Source organism: Bison bison, unplaced genomic scaffold, assembly GCF_000754665.1.
Source record: "Bison bison bison isolate TAMUID 2011002044 unplaced genomic scaffold, Bison_UMD1.0 scf7180017864203, whole genome shotgun sequence".
NCBI lineage: Eukaryota > Metazoa > Chordata > Mammalia > Artiodactyla > Bovidae > Bison > Bison bison.
The window spans coordinates 3,029,676-3,046,395 of record NW_011494775.1 but is presented as its reverse complement, the minus strand read 5'-3'; the positions used below and the strand labels follow the sequence as shown (position 1 = coordinate 3,046,395).

Below are 16,720 nucleotides of genomic sequence, written 5' to 3'. Positions count from 1 at the left end.
AGAGATTCTCTCTTAGGCATTGGTCATTTATCCACAGCAGTGGTTCTCACCAGGAATAATTTTGTCCCCCAGGAAACACTTGGCAGTGTCTAGAAATGTTTTTGGTCGTCACTGCTACACAGACGCTGTTGGAACATAGTGGGCAGAGGCCAGGGCTACTGCTAAACATCATACCAGACATAGAACATACCCCAGGGCAAAGAATTATCTGGCCCTAAACGTTCATCATTCCAAAGTTGTGAATCCCTGATAGGAAGTATGCTGTGCTGTGCTAAGTCACTGCAGTCATGTCCGACTCTGCGCCCTATGGATGTAGCCCACCAAGCTCCTCTGTCTATGGGGTTCTCCAGGCAAGAATATTGGAGTGGGCTGACCCAGGGATGGAACCTGCGTCTCTTATGTCTCCTACATCGGCAGGTTGTTTACATTTAGTGCCACCAGGGAAGCCCAGTCTAAAGTATACCTAACAATTTCTTTGTAACTAGAATGGAGAACATGTTGAATTAAATTTGTCTAGGTGTTAACTGACAATTTTAAAAACATCATGATGGGAATCAGCATGTTAAATTACTTAAACCATATTCCTAAATTTACATCAAAAAATTACCAGCTTCCAATAATTATAATGTTAATTACTGAATACAATAATTAAACTCATTATGTTTAAGGAAATAATATGGGAATTAAAGCAAATGTTGTTTATAAGCCGGCTAACTGAAGATTTGTTCTGAACAGAGCTGGCAAGTGTCCATTCTGCAATGGGCTCTCAGGACCAGAAGGCACAGTCATTGTTCTTTTGTATAGCCAGTGATTATAAGGTATGGTCAGATGGTTGCTGCACGGTAGAAACCTTTTGATTAGTAACACTGATCTGTTAATAGACAGCTTTATCTTCTCTAAGCTATACTTCATAAAGAAATACATGTGGAATTACAAATTCTTGTTGGGCTACAATTATGGATATTTAACTTTCGCAAGATGTAGTCAGCTACCAGCACTGTAAGTTGCTTTCACATTTCTCTCCCACTCACCCCCAGCCCCCTGACACCACCCCCACCCCCACCAACTGTGCCCCGACCTGTACCTCATGCCTTGATCTTTTTTTTTTCTTAACATTTCACTAAAGGTAGAGAAACCCGAGATGAGGAGAAATTCAAAACTCACTATAATTAAAATTTGAGGGCAGTGGTGATAAAACTATTCTTTTCCTTTATTGATATGAACTAAGTTAGTTTCAGCACATTAGTCTCATCTCTTGTTAGAAAAGCTTGAGATAAAGTCATGTAAGTGTGTTGTCGCTCAGTCACGTCCGACACTTTGTGACCCTGTGGACTGTAGCCTGCCAGCCTCTCACCCAGTTGCAAGGCTCAATTGTCTCCTGTCCTGTCTCTGCTTCTCTATAACTCTACCTTCTGCTTCTGATGAGGTAGGTGGTGAACATGTCCTGAAATAGCAAAGTGATAATGCTGGCCAAATGGCAGGAGGTTATGAACAAATTGATTCTGGTATGTTAATAGTTTGTGTTCATCTTGGTCTGTTGGGCTGCTATACAGACCACCAGAGATGGGATGGCTCATAAACAACAGAAATTTATCTCTTATGGTTCTAGAGTCTGAAAGTCCAAGATCATGGTGCTAGTATGGTCGGTTAGCATATAAAAACCTACTTATCATCCTTGATTGAGGTAAATTTCCCTTAATCCAGAGTCTGACCCTTAGTCTTTTTGTTGTCTAAGACTTTGACTCAGGGAGAATGATTCGAGTTCATCAGATTATAGGAAGCTTAACACAGAGATCGATAGATGATAGCTAGCTAGCTATCTTAATAGATGATTTTCAACAGAGATGACTCCTCTCTAATGGGAGGATGTGCTCTCTTGGTGTTAAAACCCTCAGCAAAGTGGCTTGATGAATGTGGAATGAGAACAGAAAAGATACAATTTTAAGTGGTTTTCCAACCAACCGTACCATCTAGTCAGAAATCTTTCCTTTTCCATGATAAAATGGACTAGAAAATGTATCCTCTTTGAGTGACACCAAATGGGTTTATAAACATCTTGCTCCTTGATTTCCTTCCTGGCTTCCCAGGCCCATGTTTTTCAACCAGGATTACTTGCAGGGGGGCCAGATAACACAAAAAGCCAGAGGATAAGCATGGTGACATAGGTTGTCAATATTTCTTTTGGATTTGGAAATGGGGCAAAAGGAAGAGGAATAAAACAACGTACTTTTTTCTATTTACATCATTCCTTTTACATTTATTAAGTGTAATTCTGTGTGATACACAGAATAACTCCCTCCCTCAAATTTACATACTAAACCCTAGACCCCGTGAATTACGATGTTACATTGCAAGGAAGAAACAAGAGTGCAGATGAAATTGTAGCTGCTAATCACCCGACAACTATAGTGTTGTGTGTATCTATATACATAGAAATACCATGCATGTTTTATGTCTGCTGACATAGCTTGATCTTTTTTTAAATTGAGACTTCACATATCATAAAATTTACCCTTTTAAAATGCATAATTCAGTGGTTTTTTAGTGTATTCACAAAATCATATACTCACGCCTCTATCTAATTCTAGAGCATTTTCATCACCCCCAAACAAAAAACCTGACACATGAGCAGTGACTCCTCATTTCCTACTTTCCCCAGCCCCTAGCAACTATTAGTCTACTTTTTCACTCTCTGAACCTGCTTGTTTTGGGTATTTTATATGAATGAAATCAGAGAATATGTGATTTTTTCATGTCTGGCTTCTTTCACTTAGCAGAATGTTTTCAAGGTTCATTCACATTTTACCATGTGTGAGTACTTTATTTCTTTTTTATGACTAGATGATATTCCATTGAATGAACAGACCATGTTTTGTTTCTCCATTCATCAGTTGATGAGCAGTTGGATTATCTTCATTTTGGACTATTACAAATAACACTACTATGAACATTCATGTACAAGTTTTATCTGGACATATGTTTTCAGTTCTCTTGGGCATATACCTAAGAGTGGGATTGCTGGGTCATATGGTATCTCTGTATTTAGCTTTTTGAGGAACTATTAAATGGTTTTCCAAAGTGGCTACATCAGTTTACATTCCTACCAGCACTAAGAGTTGCAATTTCTCTGCATCCTTACCAACACCTGTTATTATCTGTCTTTTTAATTATAGCTATCCTAGTGGATATAAAGTAGTATATAGTTGTGGTTTTGACTTGAATTTCTCTCGTAACTAATGAAGCTGAACATCTTTTCACGTGCTTTTTGCCCTTTTGTCTATTTCCTTTGTCTTTTAAATGTCTATTTAAATCCTTTGCCCAGTTTTTAATTGGATTATTTATCTTTCTATTGTTGAGTTGTAAGAGTTCTTTATATACTCTGGACACAAAATCTTTGTTAGACAGATGATTTGCAAATACTCTTTTCCCATATGTAGGTTGTCTTTTCATTTTCTTGACAGTGTCCTTTGAATCATAGAAGTTTTTAGTTTTAATGAGGTTAAATATATCTTCCTCCTGCTTTGGCTACTCATGCTTTAGATGTCATATATAAGAAATGGTTATCCAAAGTCGTGAAGATTTATGCCTATGTTTTATTCTAATAATGTTATAATTTTATCTCTTGCATTTAGGTTTTTGATCCATTTCAAGTTAACTTTTTTGTATGGGATGAAGTAGAGGGTTCAAATTTATATTTTTTTGTATGTAGGTGGCCAGTTCTTTCAACATTATTTATTAAAAAGACTGTTGTTTCCCCCATTTAATTTTCTTGGAACCCTTGCCCAAATGAATTTGGCTGTTCTGGACTCTCAGTTCTATTTCACTGACCTATATATATATCCTGACTCATCGGAAAAGACTCTGATGCTGGGAGGGATTGGGGGCAGGAGGAGAAGGGGACGACAGAGGATGAGATGGCTGGATGGCATCACTGACTCGATGGACGTGAGTCTGAGTGAACTCCAGGAGTTGGTGATAGACAGGGAGGCCTGGCGTGCTGCAATTCATGGGGTCGCAAAGAGTCGGACACAACTGAGCAACTGATCTGATCTGATGGAAGTACCACACAGATTTGATTTTTAGCTTTATCATAAATATTGAAGTCTGGAAGTATGAGTCTTCCAGCTTTTTCTGCTTTTTCAAAATTGTTTTGGTTATTCTGGATCCTTTGCATTTCAATGTTAATTGTAGAATCATCTTGTCAGTTTCTGAACAAAATTGAAAGGTAGATGAAATTTATAGAGATTGAGTTGAATCTGTAGATCAATTGGGGGAATATTGCCATTTTAACATTGTAAAGTCTTACAACCTTTGAACATGGCGGGGGGGGGGGGGGGGGGGTGGCGGTGTCTTTCCATTTATTTAGGTTCTCTTTAATTTCTTTCAATAAGTTTTGCAGTTCCAGGGTATATATCTTTCACTTCTTTAGTAAAGTGTATTACTAAGTGTTTTATTCCTTTTGATGCCATTATAAATGAAATTGTTTTTTAATTTATTTTTTAATTGGAGAACAATGCAAATCAGCCATAATTATACATATATCACCTCCTTCTTGAGCCTTCCTCCCCTCACCCCATCCCACCCCTTTAAATCATCAGAGTGTCTGGCTGTGCTCCATGCATTATATTGCAACTTCTAACCACCTATGTATATCAGAGAAGGCAATGGCACCCCACTCCAGTCCTCTTGCCTGGAAAATCCCATGGATGGAGGAGCCTGGTAGGCTGCAGTCTATGGGGTTGCTAAGAGTCTGACACGACTGAGCGACTTCACTTTCACTTTTCACTCTCATGCATTGGAGAAGGAAATGGCAACCCACTCCAGTGTTCTTGCCTGGAGAATCCCAGGGATGGGGAGCCTGGTGGGCTGCCGTCTCTGGGGTCGCACAGAGTGGGACACGACTGAAGCGACTTGGCAGCAGCAGCAGCAGCAGTGTGTATATGTCAGTGCTACTTTCTCCATTCGTCCCACACTGTCCTTCCCCCACTGTGTCCACAGTCTGTTGTCTTTATCTGCATCTCTATTCCTTCCCTGAAAATAAGTTCATCAGTACCATTTCCATTCCTAATATATAGAAACACAACTGCTTTTTGTATATATGTCTTGTATCCTGTGAGCTTGCCAAATTAGTTTCTTAGCTGTTACAGATTTTTTTTATGAATTCCTTAGAATTGTCTATATACAAGTTCATTTAATCTGAAAACAGTCTTTTTTCATCTGTCTGTTTACTGCCTTCTTTTGTGGTCAATCAGTATTTTCTATTGTACTTTATAATTTCCTTGTCATTTCTTGGTGCAGTGGGAACTCTTAGTTGTGGCGTGTGGGTTCTAGTTCCCTGACCAGGGGGTTCTGGTTCCCTGCTTGGGGAACATAGAGTCCTAGCTGCTGGAACACCAGGGAAATCCCATCCTTGTCATTTCTTTTGCTGTATACTTTTGATTTATTTCCTTAGTGCTTGCCCTGGTGATTATAAATTACCTCACAATGATCTAGTTCAGATTAATACCGAATTAACTACAGTAGTATACAGAAACTTTGTCCCTGTATGGCTCCACTCTTTCCCTCTTCCTTTGTGCTTTGTCATATAACTTATACCTTTATACATTGTATGCTCATCAGTATACAGATTTATATTTGCTGCTTTATTTACTTTTGTAGTTTTGTCAGTACACTCTGTTTTTTCCAGAGATTCAAGTTACGGTCTGGTGTCCTTTGATTTCAGCTTGAAGGAGTTCCATAACATTTCCCTCAAGCAGATCTGCTAGTAACAAATTCTCTCAGTTTTTACCTAGGAAAGTCTAAACTTATCCTTCACTTTTTTTATCCTTCATTTTTTAAAGGATCAATCAGTTCAGTCGCTCAGTCGTGTCTAACTCTTTGTGACCCCATGGACTGCAGCACACCAGTCCTCCCTGTCCATCACCAATTCACGGAGCCTACTCAAACTCATGTCCATTGCGTCAATGATGCCATCCAACCATCTCATCCTCTGTCGTCCCCTTCTCCTCCTGCCTTCAATCTTTCCCAGCATCAGGGTCTTTTCCAATGAGTCAGTTCTTCGCATCAGGTGGCCAAAGTATTGGAGTTTCAGCTTCAGCATCAGTCCTTCCAATGAACATTCAGGACTGATTTCCTTTAGGATGGGTTGATTGGATCTCCTTGCAGTTCAAGTGACTCTCAAGAGTCTTCTCCAATACCACAGTTCAAAAGCATCAATTCTTTGGCACTCAGCTTTCTTTAGAAGACTGGATGTGAGAGTCCAACTCTCACATCCATACATGCCTAGTGGAAAAACCATAGCTTTGACTAGACGGACCTTTGTTGGTAAAGTAATGTCTCTACTTTTTAATATGCTTTCTAGGTTGGTCATAGCTTTTCTTCCAAGGAACAAGCATCTTTTAATTCCATGGCTGCAGTCACCATCTGCAGTGATTTTGGAGCCCCCTGAAATAAAGTCTCTTACTGTTTCCATTGTTTTCCCATCTATTTGCCATGAAGTGATGGGACCAAATGCCATGATCTTAGTTTTCTGAATGTTGAATTTTAAGCCAACTTTTTCACTTGCTCTTTCACTTTAATCAAGAGGCTCTTTAAAGGATAATTATGCCAAATACAGAATTCTTGGTTGACAAGTTTCTTTTAGTACTTTTGATATGTTTCTTCTGTATCATACCACTGCCTCTGGCCACCATGATTTCTGATGATAAATCAACTGTTAGCCTCTCTAAGAATTCCTTGTTTGTGAAGAATTTCTTCTCTCCTCTTGCTTTCAAGAATCTATTTTTGGCTTTGTTTTTTGAAAGTTTGATTATGATGTGTCCAATCTTTGCATTTTTGAGTTTATCTTATCTGGATTTTGTTTATCTTCTTGGGTGTGTGGGTTAATGTTTTTCATCCAATTTGATAAACTTTCAGTTATTATTTCTTTAAATATTCTTTCTCCCCCTTTCTATCTCTCCCCTGTCCTCCTGGGACTTCCGTTGTGCATACGCTGGTGTTCTTGGGGGTTCCCCACGGTTCTCTAAACCTCTAAGTTCATTTTTCTTCACTCCTTTTTCTTCCTGTTTCTTGGACTGGATCATCTCAATTGACCTATCTTCAAGTCTCTTTAATTCCTTCTTCTCCCTGCTCAAATCTTCTTCGAGCCCCTCTAGAGAATTTTTTAATTCCGTAATTGTGTTTTCCAACCCTAGAATTCTTATTTGGTTCTCTTACATGTAGTTTCTGTTCTTTATTGAAATTCTCTATTTGTTGAGACATTGTTCTCATACTTTACTTCTTTATACATGATTTCCCTTAGTTCTTTGATTATTTAAAGTAGCTGATTTATAGTCTTTGTCTGGTATGTGGAATGTCAGGTTTTCCTAAGTATCTATTGGTTGTTCTCTGTGCACAGTCCCTACATGAAGTTGTATGGCCATGACCCTGGGAAAATGCTTATACCTATGAGGAATGTAAAGGTCCTCCTTTTTTCTGTCTACTGTGTGCTAAGGGCAGAGGGTCAAAAATGAGAAGGCTGCGCCTCACAACTCTTAATTTACCATGTCTGCCTTCTCTGCTCACAGCCATTAATATTTTACCCAAGATTGCTCTCAAGAGCACTTGCAAACCAACTGATTCTCTGTCTCTTGCATACCTTTGTAGCTAAAAGACAGTGGTGGTCATCTATGCAAAACAAGATCATTCTAGCCTTTGAGATTTAAATTGGACTTGAACTTTTACCAGTGAAGCTGTTCTGTATCTCACTGGATACAAATATGCAAAAAACCTATTCTTTATTTAAATCTGCTCGTTCAAATGAGAGTCTCTTGATTTTAAAATCCTGCCAGAGAGTTTTGTGTCAGAACTGACCATTTGATTTTAAGTTTCCAGAATGTACTAAGCCCAGTCAATAGATGGTCCTCACTCTATCAAATACTTACAGACCCACAGTGGGCATATTTCCTCACCCAGTTTCACCATCTGCTAGTACTTTGACCAACAGAAAGCAAACATCCCAGGGCCACCTAAGGAAACAAAGACCGAGATTACCCCAAGCAATGGTAAACAGATGCGACTGGCCCACTGAGCTTTGAACCCTGAAATTGCACCACACACAGACACAGAGTGTTGCCAGAGGTTACAACACACACATTCTTGGCGCCATTGTTCAGATTGACTCAGAACAGCTGAACATCTTAAACTGAGTAATAAATGAATTATGACAATGGAAGGAATGATGCTCTCCTGTTTGGGGACTGCGTTGTCTCTCTAGCTACTGATACCTTCTAAAAAAGGAACTGCCAACATAAATAGCTCTCAAAGTTACAGCACTGTTTCACTGTTCAACAACTCTAGCTCGTGTTTAGTGAGTGGTTTGTACAAGGCACTCAGCTAAGTGCTGTGAGAATGCAAAGATGATTAGAGAGGCAGGCAAGCCAGGAAAGACTGAGAGCATGGAGGGGTCAGCCCTGGATGTGAGAATGAGGGGGAGTGCAGGTGTAGGTGGAGGGAAACGTGTAGGGGGAGTGTTGATGGTCCTGTCATTGGCCGAGCCCATGAAGCGTTTCAGACGGCCTTGTAAATCAAGACTAATCCCACTGTTTGCTTATTTCTAATAAAAAAAGATGGAATTTTAAAATTTTATTTCATTCTAGGGAGATCTGGAATTGCTGCAGGAATACTTGTGTTGGATGCTGTGAGAGAGGACAGGGGAGTTGGGTGTTTAGATATTTGTGCAAAGACTAGATACACTTGTGTTTTCAAATTTTACTTTTAAATTGTTTTATCAGAACATGTACCAGAGACATAAAACAATTTTTTCCTGTTATTGCTAAATAGGAACTATCAAAGAAAGGAACTTGGTTGGACCTGATAGACATAAAGGACAGAGAGTGTGACCTTCAGACTAGATGACTCTACCTAAACCTTTGCCAGACAGCAGGGTAAATAGAACTTTTCAGGGAAAGTAAAACAGTCCTAGCCTGGAAAGTAGGACTGGAGATGTTGTTTTCTGCTGGAGATGTTGTTTTCTGTCTGCAATTAACAAAAGGATATCCACTTTTATTAGGATTCTCCAGAGAAACAGCACCAGTAAGGGGGGAGGTGTGTACACAAAATAACAATATATTTTTTTCTATATATATATAAAATAACCCTCTGTATGCTATGGGATTCCCTGCTGGCTCAGTCGGTCAAGAATCTGCCTGCAATGCAGGAGACTGCCTGCAATGCAGGAGACCAAAGTTTGATCCCTGGGTCGGGAAGGATCCCCAAGAATGTGAAATGGCAACCCACTGCAGTATTCTTGCCTAGGAAATCCCATGGACAGAGGACCCTGGCAGGCTACAGTCTGTGGGGGTCACAAGAGTCAGACATGACTCAGCAGCTAAACTACCACTTCCATACTATATTCTAAAAGAGAGAGTGTATGTTATTTTAAGGAATTGACTTATGTAGTAATGGAGGCTGGCAACTCCAGAATCTCCAGGACAGGTGGGCAGGATGGAGACTCAGGAATGAATTGATGCTACAGGTTGGAGTCCAGGGGAGTCTGAGGGCAGGTACCTAAGGTACCTTCTTTAGATACCTCTATCTTTTTTCTCTCAAAGTCTTCCACCTGATTGACTCAGACCTTCCCACATTATAGAGTAAGTTACTTTACTCAAAGTCTGCTGTTTTAAGTGTCAATCTAAAATATACCTTCACAGAGACATGTATATAGTCTTTTGACAAAATATCTGAGTACCATGACCTGTCCAAGTTGATATATAAGATTAACTAGCACAACATTGTAGCGCCATTGCTTCAGGAATTAAAAAATTAATTCTGGTTTGACTTCCAAGAGTTGAACCAGGACAGAAGGAAAGCTTGGCATGCCGTGGGAGCTTTCAAGGGACTTCAGAAAATTTCATTCTGTTGGTTTAATTTATGGACACTTTATGTACTCAATTACAGTCTCACTGAAAACTTTTCTTATAGTCTGTTCAATTTAAGACCTTTGATGAGGAGTTAGAGAAGAAATAAGACATAATGAAAATGATGGAGCCAGAGAGGGGAAAATCCCCGATTCCCACGTCTCATTAGCATGTTTCACATTTTGTGAGCACGCGGCACATCCTTCTGTTTTGCCAGTGCCAAATCATAGAGAAACAGAAGGGCTGTTAGAGCCAAGAGTGGGCACGTGCGGAGCAAACAGACTCACGGGAGGGAGCGTGCATTGAGGTTAGCCTGCAGTCCCCGCATTTCATAACAAATAGCAAGTAATACACTGCTCCACTTTATCATTTAAGAGCAAAAAAAAAAAAAAGATTAGTTAAAAAAAGATTTTCTGCCCCATAGTTTTTGAAGCAGAAATCTGCTACATGAAACCAAAGTGAAGAAGTGAAGTGAAGTAGCTCAGTCGTGTCCGACTCTTTGCGACCCCATGGACTGTAGCCTACCAGGCTCCTCCCTCCATGGGATTCTCCAGGCAACAGTACTGGAGTGGGTTGCCATTGCCTTCTCCAGGGGATCTTCCTGACCCAGGGATCAAACCCACGTCTCCCGCATTTCAGGCAGATGCTTTAACCTCTGAGCCACCAGGAGCAAAGAACCTAATTATAGTATAAACCTGAGGATGTGATGTGTGAAGGTGAGGGGGTGATCTGGAACATGGAAGGAGAATAAGTGGCAATAAAGAAACATTTTCAAGGGGGACAAGTTATGTTGGAGCCCATGTAGAACAGCCTCAATCTTCTGAGACGAGAGGCATAGAAAATGTGAGGGTGGCAAGGAAATGTCCGCAAGAATGAGATTGAACGTGGTTTGGACTGGTCACTGATAAATGGGAAATGAAGAAAAAGATTGCCAAGCAGCTGGGACCCAGGAGCTCAGTCTCTGTGATGCCCCAGGAGTGTCTGACTGCCCAGGACTGGGAGCAGAGGGAGGCCCCAAGATAGCTAAAGCATAGAGTTGACAACCTTGATTGGAAAGGCCGACTGTGAGATCTAGCCTGGATAGAGAGGCAAGAGAGAAGCCAGCTAGGGATTGGGAGAGGTTTGGGAAACTAAAGTCATGATGCGATGAGCCATGCCAGGACTGCTCTGAACACCCTCTTTCTCTCTGTGGAACTTCCTCCTGCCTCAGCCACCACCCTGCATCCTTGTGTGTTTCCCTTTTCTGAACGCTTGTCTTCCTTTCCCTCTACTTCAGTGCCCCTCCCATCCTTTAAGGTTGGGAGTCCTGTCTCAAGTCCTGTCAGCTCCATGAAGTTCTAGCTGTTTCTAGATTTGTCAGTAGCCCTTCTTGAGACTCCCTCCAAACTTTTCTCTGGGGCATTTAATTTATTTCAGAATTACAGTCACATACTGTATACACTGTGTATATCTCATTTCCTTGTGAAGATGTGCAGCTTCTCAGGATATAAGAATTGAGTTACATGCTGCTTTTATTTTCCTAACATGGTTAAACACTGTTTGAACACAGATACTCTTAATGTTTCAAGTATTGTTAATTATCCAGAAAATAAATGGCATTACTACTGTCATACTTGGGGGCTTCCCTGGTGGCTCAGATGGTGAAGAATCTGCCTGCAATACAAGACACAGAGGTTCAATCCCTGGTTGGGATGATCCTCTAGAGAAGGAAATGGCAACCCACTCTTTCCCATGGACAGAGCCTGGCAGGCTGTGGTCCATAGGGTCTCAAAGAGTTGGACATGACTGGGTGACTGACTGAGTAACACACACACACATACACCATAATACTTGAGATGACTTGGTGGATTTTGTCAGATTTTTTATATTTGAGAGTTAGTACTATGCTCTCCTGGTTACTCATAAGAAGTTCAAAGTATCTGTCAGTTGTTACTTCCAATATAATTTTTCTCTCTGAACAATTCTGATTCCAATAAAATATTCATGGGAGTTCTGATTCCAATAAAATATTCATTAATAAAATATTTATGGGATCCCAAGCATTTATTTGCACAGCCATTGAATGACAAAAATCAGAAGACCTAAGACTTTGTCCAGACATTTTATATTTCTTGGGTTAAGGATAGAGCAAGTTTGCACTTTCTTTTCATATGGCGATCAGGATCTTACAACAAATATGAAATGGTAGGTATGATAGAGAGCCATTGGTTGTTGTCCAAAAGATAACTTCTCCGTGTTGACCAAAATGGCTGCCAAAAGGTCAGCTCTGTCTCTAGCTAGCTGATGGCCCTGGACAAGGCACTTCCTTTTTCTCCTGTTTTCCTAGTCAGGAGATGCACGCGTGGACTTTGGGCTTAAACAGTGTGGAGCTGTTGGAACCCCAGCAGCCAGCAAGTGTGCCTCGCTACAGTGTGGCCTTCCACTAGTGGGCGCCATGGAGCAGACTTCGGAGCCTCCACCTCTGCCCCCGACAGAAAGCCTGCATGCGATTCCCATCTGGACTGACGCACTTGGGTCTCACACAGAGCAGGATTATGAAAGTCGTTGGCGTAATTCGATTCCATCAGCTCTTCTAAAGGTCTTCCCTGGCCCTCTGGTTTTGAGTCATGCCCACTCTGGAAGCTTGCAGTTTTGCTACCACAGCCAGTTGCCATCGAAACAAGAGTTGATCCTTTGTGGAAAATGCTGATCTTTCTGTGCCTGGCTCTCTTTCTTAATAGGGCGGTTAATCTTCTTCTACATAGTGAAGGAAGCTTTCAGCTTCCATGGGCTCCTGCACTGGTTTCCTCAGGCGAAATTTTAAAGGTGACTTAAGTTGTAGAAATTCAGAGCAAAGGGAAAGTTTAGGAATCATTCCAGACAGAAGAATGTCAGTCCAGAGAGGGTAAGTGATTAGTCCAAAGCCACACAGCCTCTCAAGGAGTGATCCAGGGATGCTCCCCAGGGATAACTGTGAAGCAGTGAGTGAGTGACGTCGCTCAGTCGTGTCCGACTGTTTGCGACCCGGTGGACTGTAGCCTACCACGCTCCTCCGTCCTTGGGATTTTCCAGGCAAGAGTACTGGAGTGGGTTGCTATTTCCTTCGCCAGAGGATCTTCCCAACCCAGGGATTGAACCCAGGTCTTCCGCATTGTAGGCAGACGCTTTACCGTCTGAGCTACCAGGGAGGTCAGAGGTAGAACCAAAAAGGGACCCCTGACCAGGTTATCTTTCATTACCTTAACTGTCTTCTCAGGCTTCGTCAGTCATGTGGAAGGTATGTGAGTTGCAACTTGCTTTAGTCTGTTTTTGTATAAATATCCTTCATTTTACCTTTATTGGTAGCTCATTAGATGCCAGGTGCGTGACTAAGTTACCATAATATAGTGTGTGTGTGACTCTTTGCAACCCCATGGACTGTACCCTCCTTTGTCCATGGAGATTCTCCAGGCAAGAATACTGGGGTGGGTTGCCATGCCCTCCTCCAGGGAATCTTCCCAACCCAGGGATTGAACCCAATCTCCCATTTTGCAGGTGGATTCTTTACCATCTAAGCCACCAGGTAAGCCCATGAATACTGGAGCGGGTAGCCTATCCCTTCTCCAGGGGATCTTCCCCACCTAGGAATCAAACTGAGGTCTCCGCACTGCAGGTGGATTCTTTACCAGCTGAGCTACCAGGGATAGCTCAGCTCTAACTACTGTTATACACATAACACAATACGTTTCATTTAATCCCAGGCTTATAAGAATGGGCTCTGGAGCAGGCAACCTGGGCTTAAGACCCAGCTGTACTTCTCAAGGGCCATGTGGGTTGGGGCAAGTGACATACCCTTCCTGCACCATCCTTTTGTCTGCTGAGCCTGGGGATAACTATAGGACCTTTTTATGTTTGGTGAGATAAAGCATACTAACCACTCAGCACAGGACCTGGCCCATAGAAAGTATCCCGCCCAGAAATGGAAGCTGTCATGTTATCAGTCTTAGGTATTAGTTGTCTTCATACTGCTGCTCAACATAAGAACCATCTAACTGTTCCATCTCTTTTATAATGTGAATGAACTACTGTGTGTGTATACCTATCAGTGAGTTAACAACTGTATTGTTTTTGCTTCATCATACCAGTCATGTTTTTGTGAGATGAATATGTAAAACCAAAATGATATAATTATCCTTAAAAAATCTATTATTCAAAAACAGCTTATTTTCTCACAATGCCTTTCTTTACCCTCAAATTTTAAAAAGAGAAAAACAAAAAGAAGAAAATATTTCAGATAAAGGTCATCATCACACTGTTTCCTGGTAGCTGTTTTTTGTTTGTTTGTTTATTCTTTTAAGGATTGGCACTCTATGCCTCTTACCAAATATCCTTTTTGGCTTTGAGATTATATACTTTCTAATCTATAGCAGATAACTAATCACAGTTAACTTTTTTTCTTCATAGAAGAGAACAGCAAAGACTGATTTCCCACATCAGTTTATGTGGTGGTGTTGTCCAGAACCATGAGTAATAATAGACCCACGTGTTTACAAGTTACATAAGAGTTTGCCTCCTGACAACCATCAAAGTTAACACCTCACTGCCTGAGGATTCTGCTTGAATTTTCAGTAACAGGCTCAGCATTCAAAGCAATAGCTGTTTGCAGCTTGATGCATTTTAAACCTGAAATCTGGGTTTCTAGATATAAACAGTGTGAGCAGTTGGACAACAGCGTTACCATCAGGGTGAGATCACTTCCAGGAAAACACTGCAGTGTAGCAATGGGAATAACATCTGGTCTTCCAACAGTTGCGTTTGATTTAGACTTGGACATCCTACATGAAATAGAGGCTATGCTTATTAATGACTTCACTCACTTTTAATGTAGTCACTCACTTTAACTTGCAAAGCAAGACCTCCACAGCCTATTTATTCAACCTACTATGTTTAGGGTATCGATGCAAAGCTCCCTTGACTTAGTAATTGCTTGCTTGCCTGTCCCTCCCTGCTGTCCCCCTTCATACCATGCCAAAGGAACACAGACGGAGGGGATCCCACAGGGCAAATTCTGTCTTTTTTCGATGGTGATAGGCTGGGGCTGGAGAAAATGTCCATTAAATAAGGTAAAATGTGAATATTTTTTATCCCTCTCTATTTCAATATCTGGATATCATTATAATTTTCCCTGTGTAACAATAAAATCTTCAAATTTTTTTCCACTAGGTACATGGCCAACCAAAATAAAGACTATTCCCAGCCTTCTGTGGAGCTAGATGTGAAAGTAACTAAGTTCTGGCCAATGAGATATAAGTAGAAATAGTACTTGCAAATTGCAGAAAGTGTATTTAAAAGGAGGTTATGAAATCCTTCTTCTCCTTCCTGTGTTTCGAATGTGATCCTAATAGCTGGAGTTTTCAGCAGCCACTTTGGACTGAGGCAGCCTTCAAAATGGAAATATATATATAGTGGAACCGCAAAGTAGAACAAGGCTGGGTTTCTGACACCATGAGGCATCTTGATCCTAGGTGGAGAACCTCTATTGTGGAAAGTAGTACAAAAGCAGTAATATAAATAAAACTTTCAATGCAGCTCAATGACTGATAAAAAAGAAAGCTCTATATAATACTACTCAAGAGAATAAAAATGTATCCTGCAGTGTGAAGTGTGAGACATATGTCCACTGTGTCAGTTTGCTCATGTTGTTCAGTTCAGTTCAGTCCATTCTGAAGGAGATCAGCCCTGGGTGTTCTTTGGAAGGAATGATGCTAAAGCTGAAACTCCAGTACTTTGGCCACCTCATGCGAAGAGTTGACTCATTGGAAAAGACTCTGATGCTGGGAGGGATTGGGGGCAGGAGGAGAAGGGGACGACAGAGGATGAGATGGCTGGATGACATCACTGACTCGATGGACGTGAGTCTGAGTGAACTCCGGGAGTTGGTGATGGACAGGGAGGCCTGGCGTGCTGCGATTCATGGGGTCGCAAAGAGTCGGACATGACTGAGCAACTGTTACCCATCCTGTATTTCTACCAGCTTTTTAATCTCCTTGTTCTTCCAGTTCCTGAAATTGGTGTGCAATAGTTTCCACTATGACTGCACAGTTCTGTTTCTCTTCATGTTTGAAGCTTGATTTGTGCACTAATATTTTGAGGCTCTTTTATTATAGGCTACAGTTTTAGAATACTTACATTGTCCTCTGAACTAAAAGTGTTTTTAAAAGTATTCTCTTGATGTCTGGTAATGCATTTTATTTTGCAGTCCATCTTTGGAAAAGCCAAATATATGTAGTGACTTCCATATTATCTTTTTCAATCGTTTCAGTCTTTCTGTATGCCTCTGTTTTAGATACAGCTCTTGTAAATGGTATGTATGTGGGTTTGTAGTTTTAATCAAGTCTTGTAATCTTGGTCTTTTAATTAGAGCTTGTTCAACTGTTTTAACCATCCTGAAGAAGCAGGATAGACCCCTACCCAGACTTTGGTTTGAAAGTGGAGACAACATACATTCACATCAAGAGGATGTGAAAGATTTATTGCTTAAATAATTGAGACTGCCTGGGAAAGCAGATGAGACCTCCCACGCAAGCCTGAAGTGACTTGAGAACAAGGAAAGGAGACTAGAGTTAGGAGACTGTGTTGGTCCTGGCATGTCCCCAGACGAGAGGGCCTGTGTGGCTTGGAGCTCCCACTGGCACCTTAGGAGGGAGCACCCGTATTTTTATTCTCTGATGTAGAACAGAGGGCAAGAGGGAAGGCAGAGACTGAAGAGCTGTCAGCAAACATCCCCAAAGGGAGGCAGGCTTTTTCTACCTAAACCAATTCACTTAAGGTAAAAATGGATACATTTTGAATTAAATCTACCATCT

General features: G+C 41.0%; 1 protein-coding gene across 4 annotated transcripts in view; it reads left to right on the top strand.

Annotated features, from left to right (window-relative positions):
- The window catches only part of FBXL21 (F-box and leucine-rich repeat protein 21), a 48,787-nt gene extending 33,225 nt beyond the window's left edge, over window positions 1–15,562 (top strand). For all 4 annotated transcript variants that reach the window (XM_010844484.1, XM_010844482.1, XM_010844483.1 and 1 more), the window contains one exon: window positions 15,078–15,562. In XM_010844484.1, the coding sequence (XP_010842786.1) occupies window positions 15,078–15,127 (50 nt within the window). In that variant the 3' untranslated portion in view covers window positions 15,128–15,562. The remainder of the gene's footprint in view (window positions 1–15,077) is intronic.
- Window positions 15,563–16,720: the final 1,158 nt, after the last annotated feature.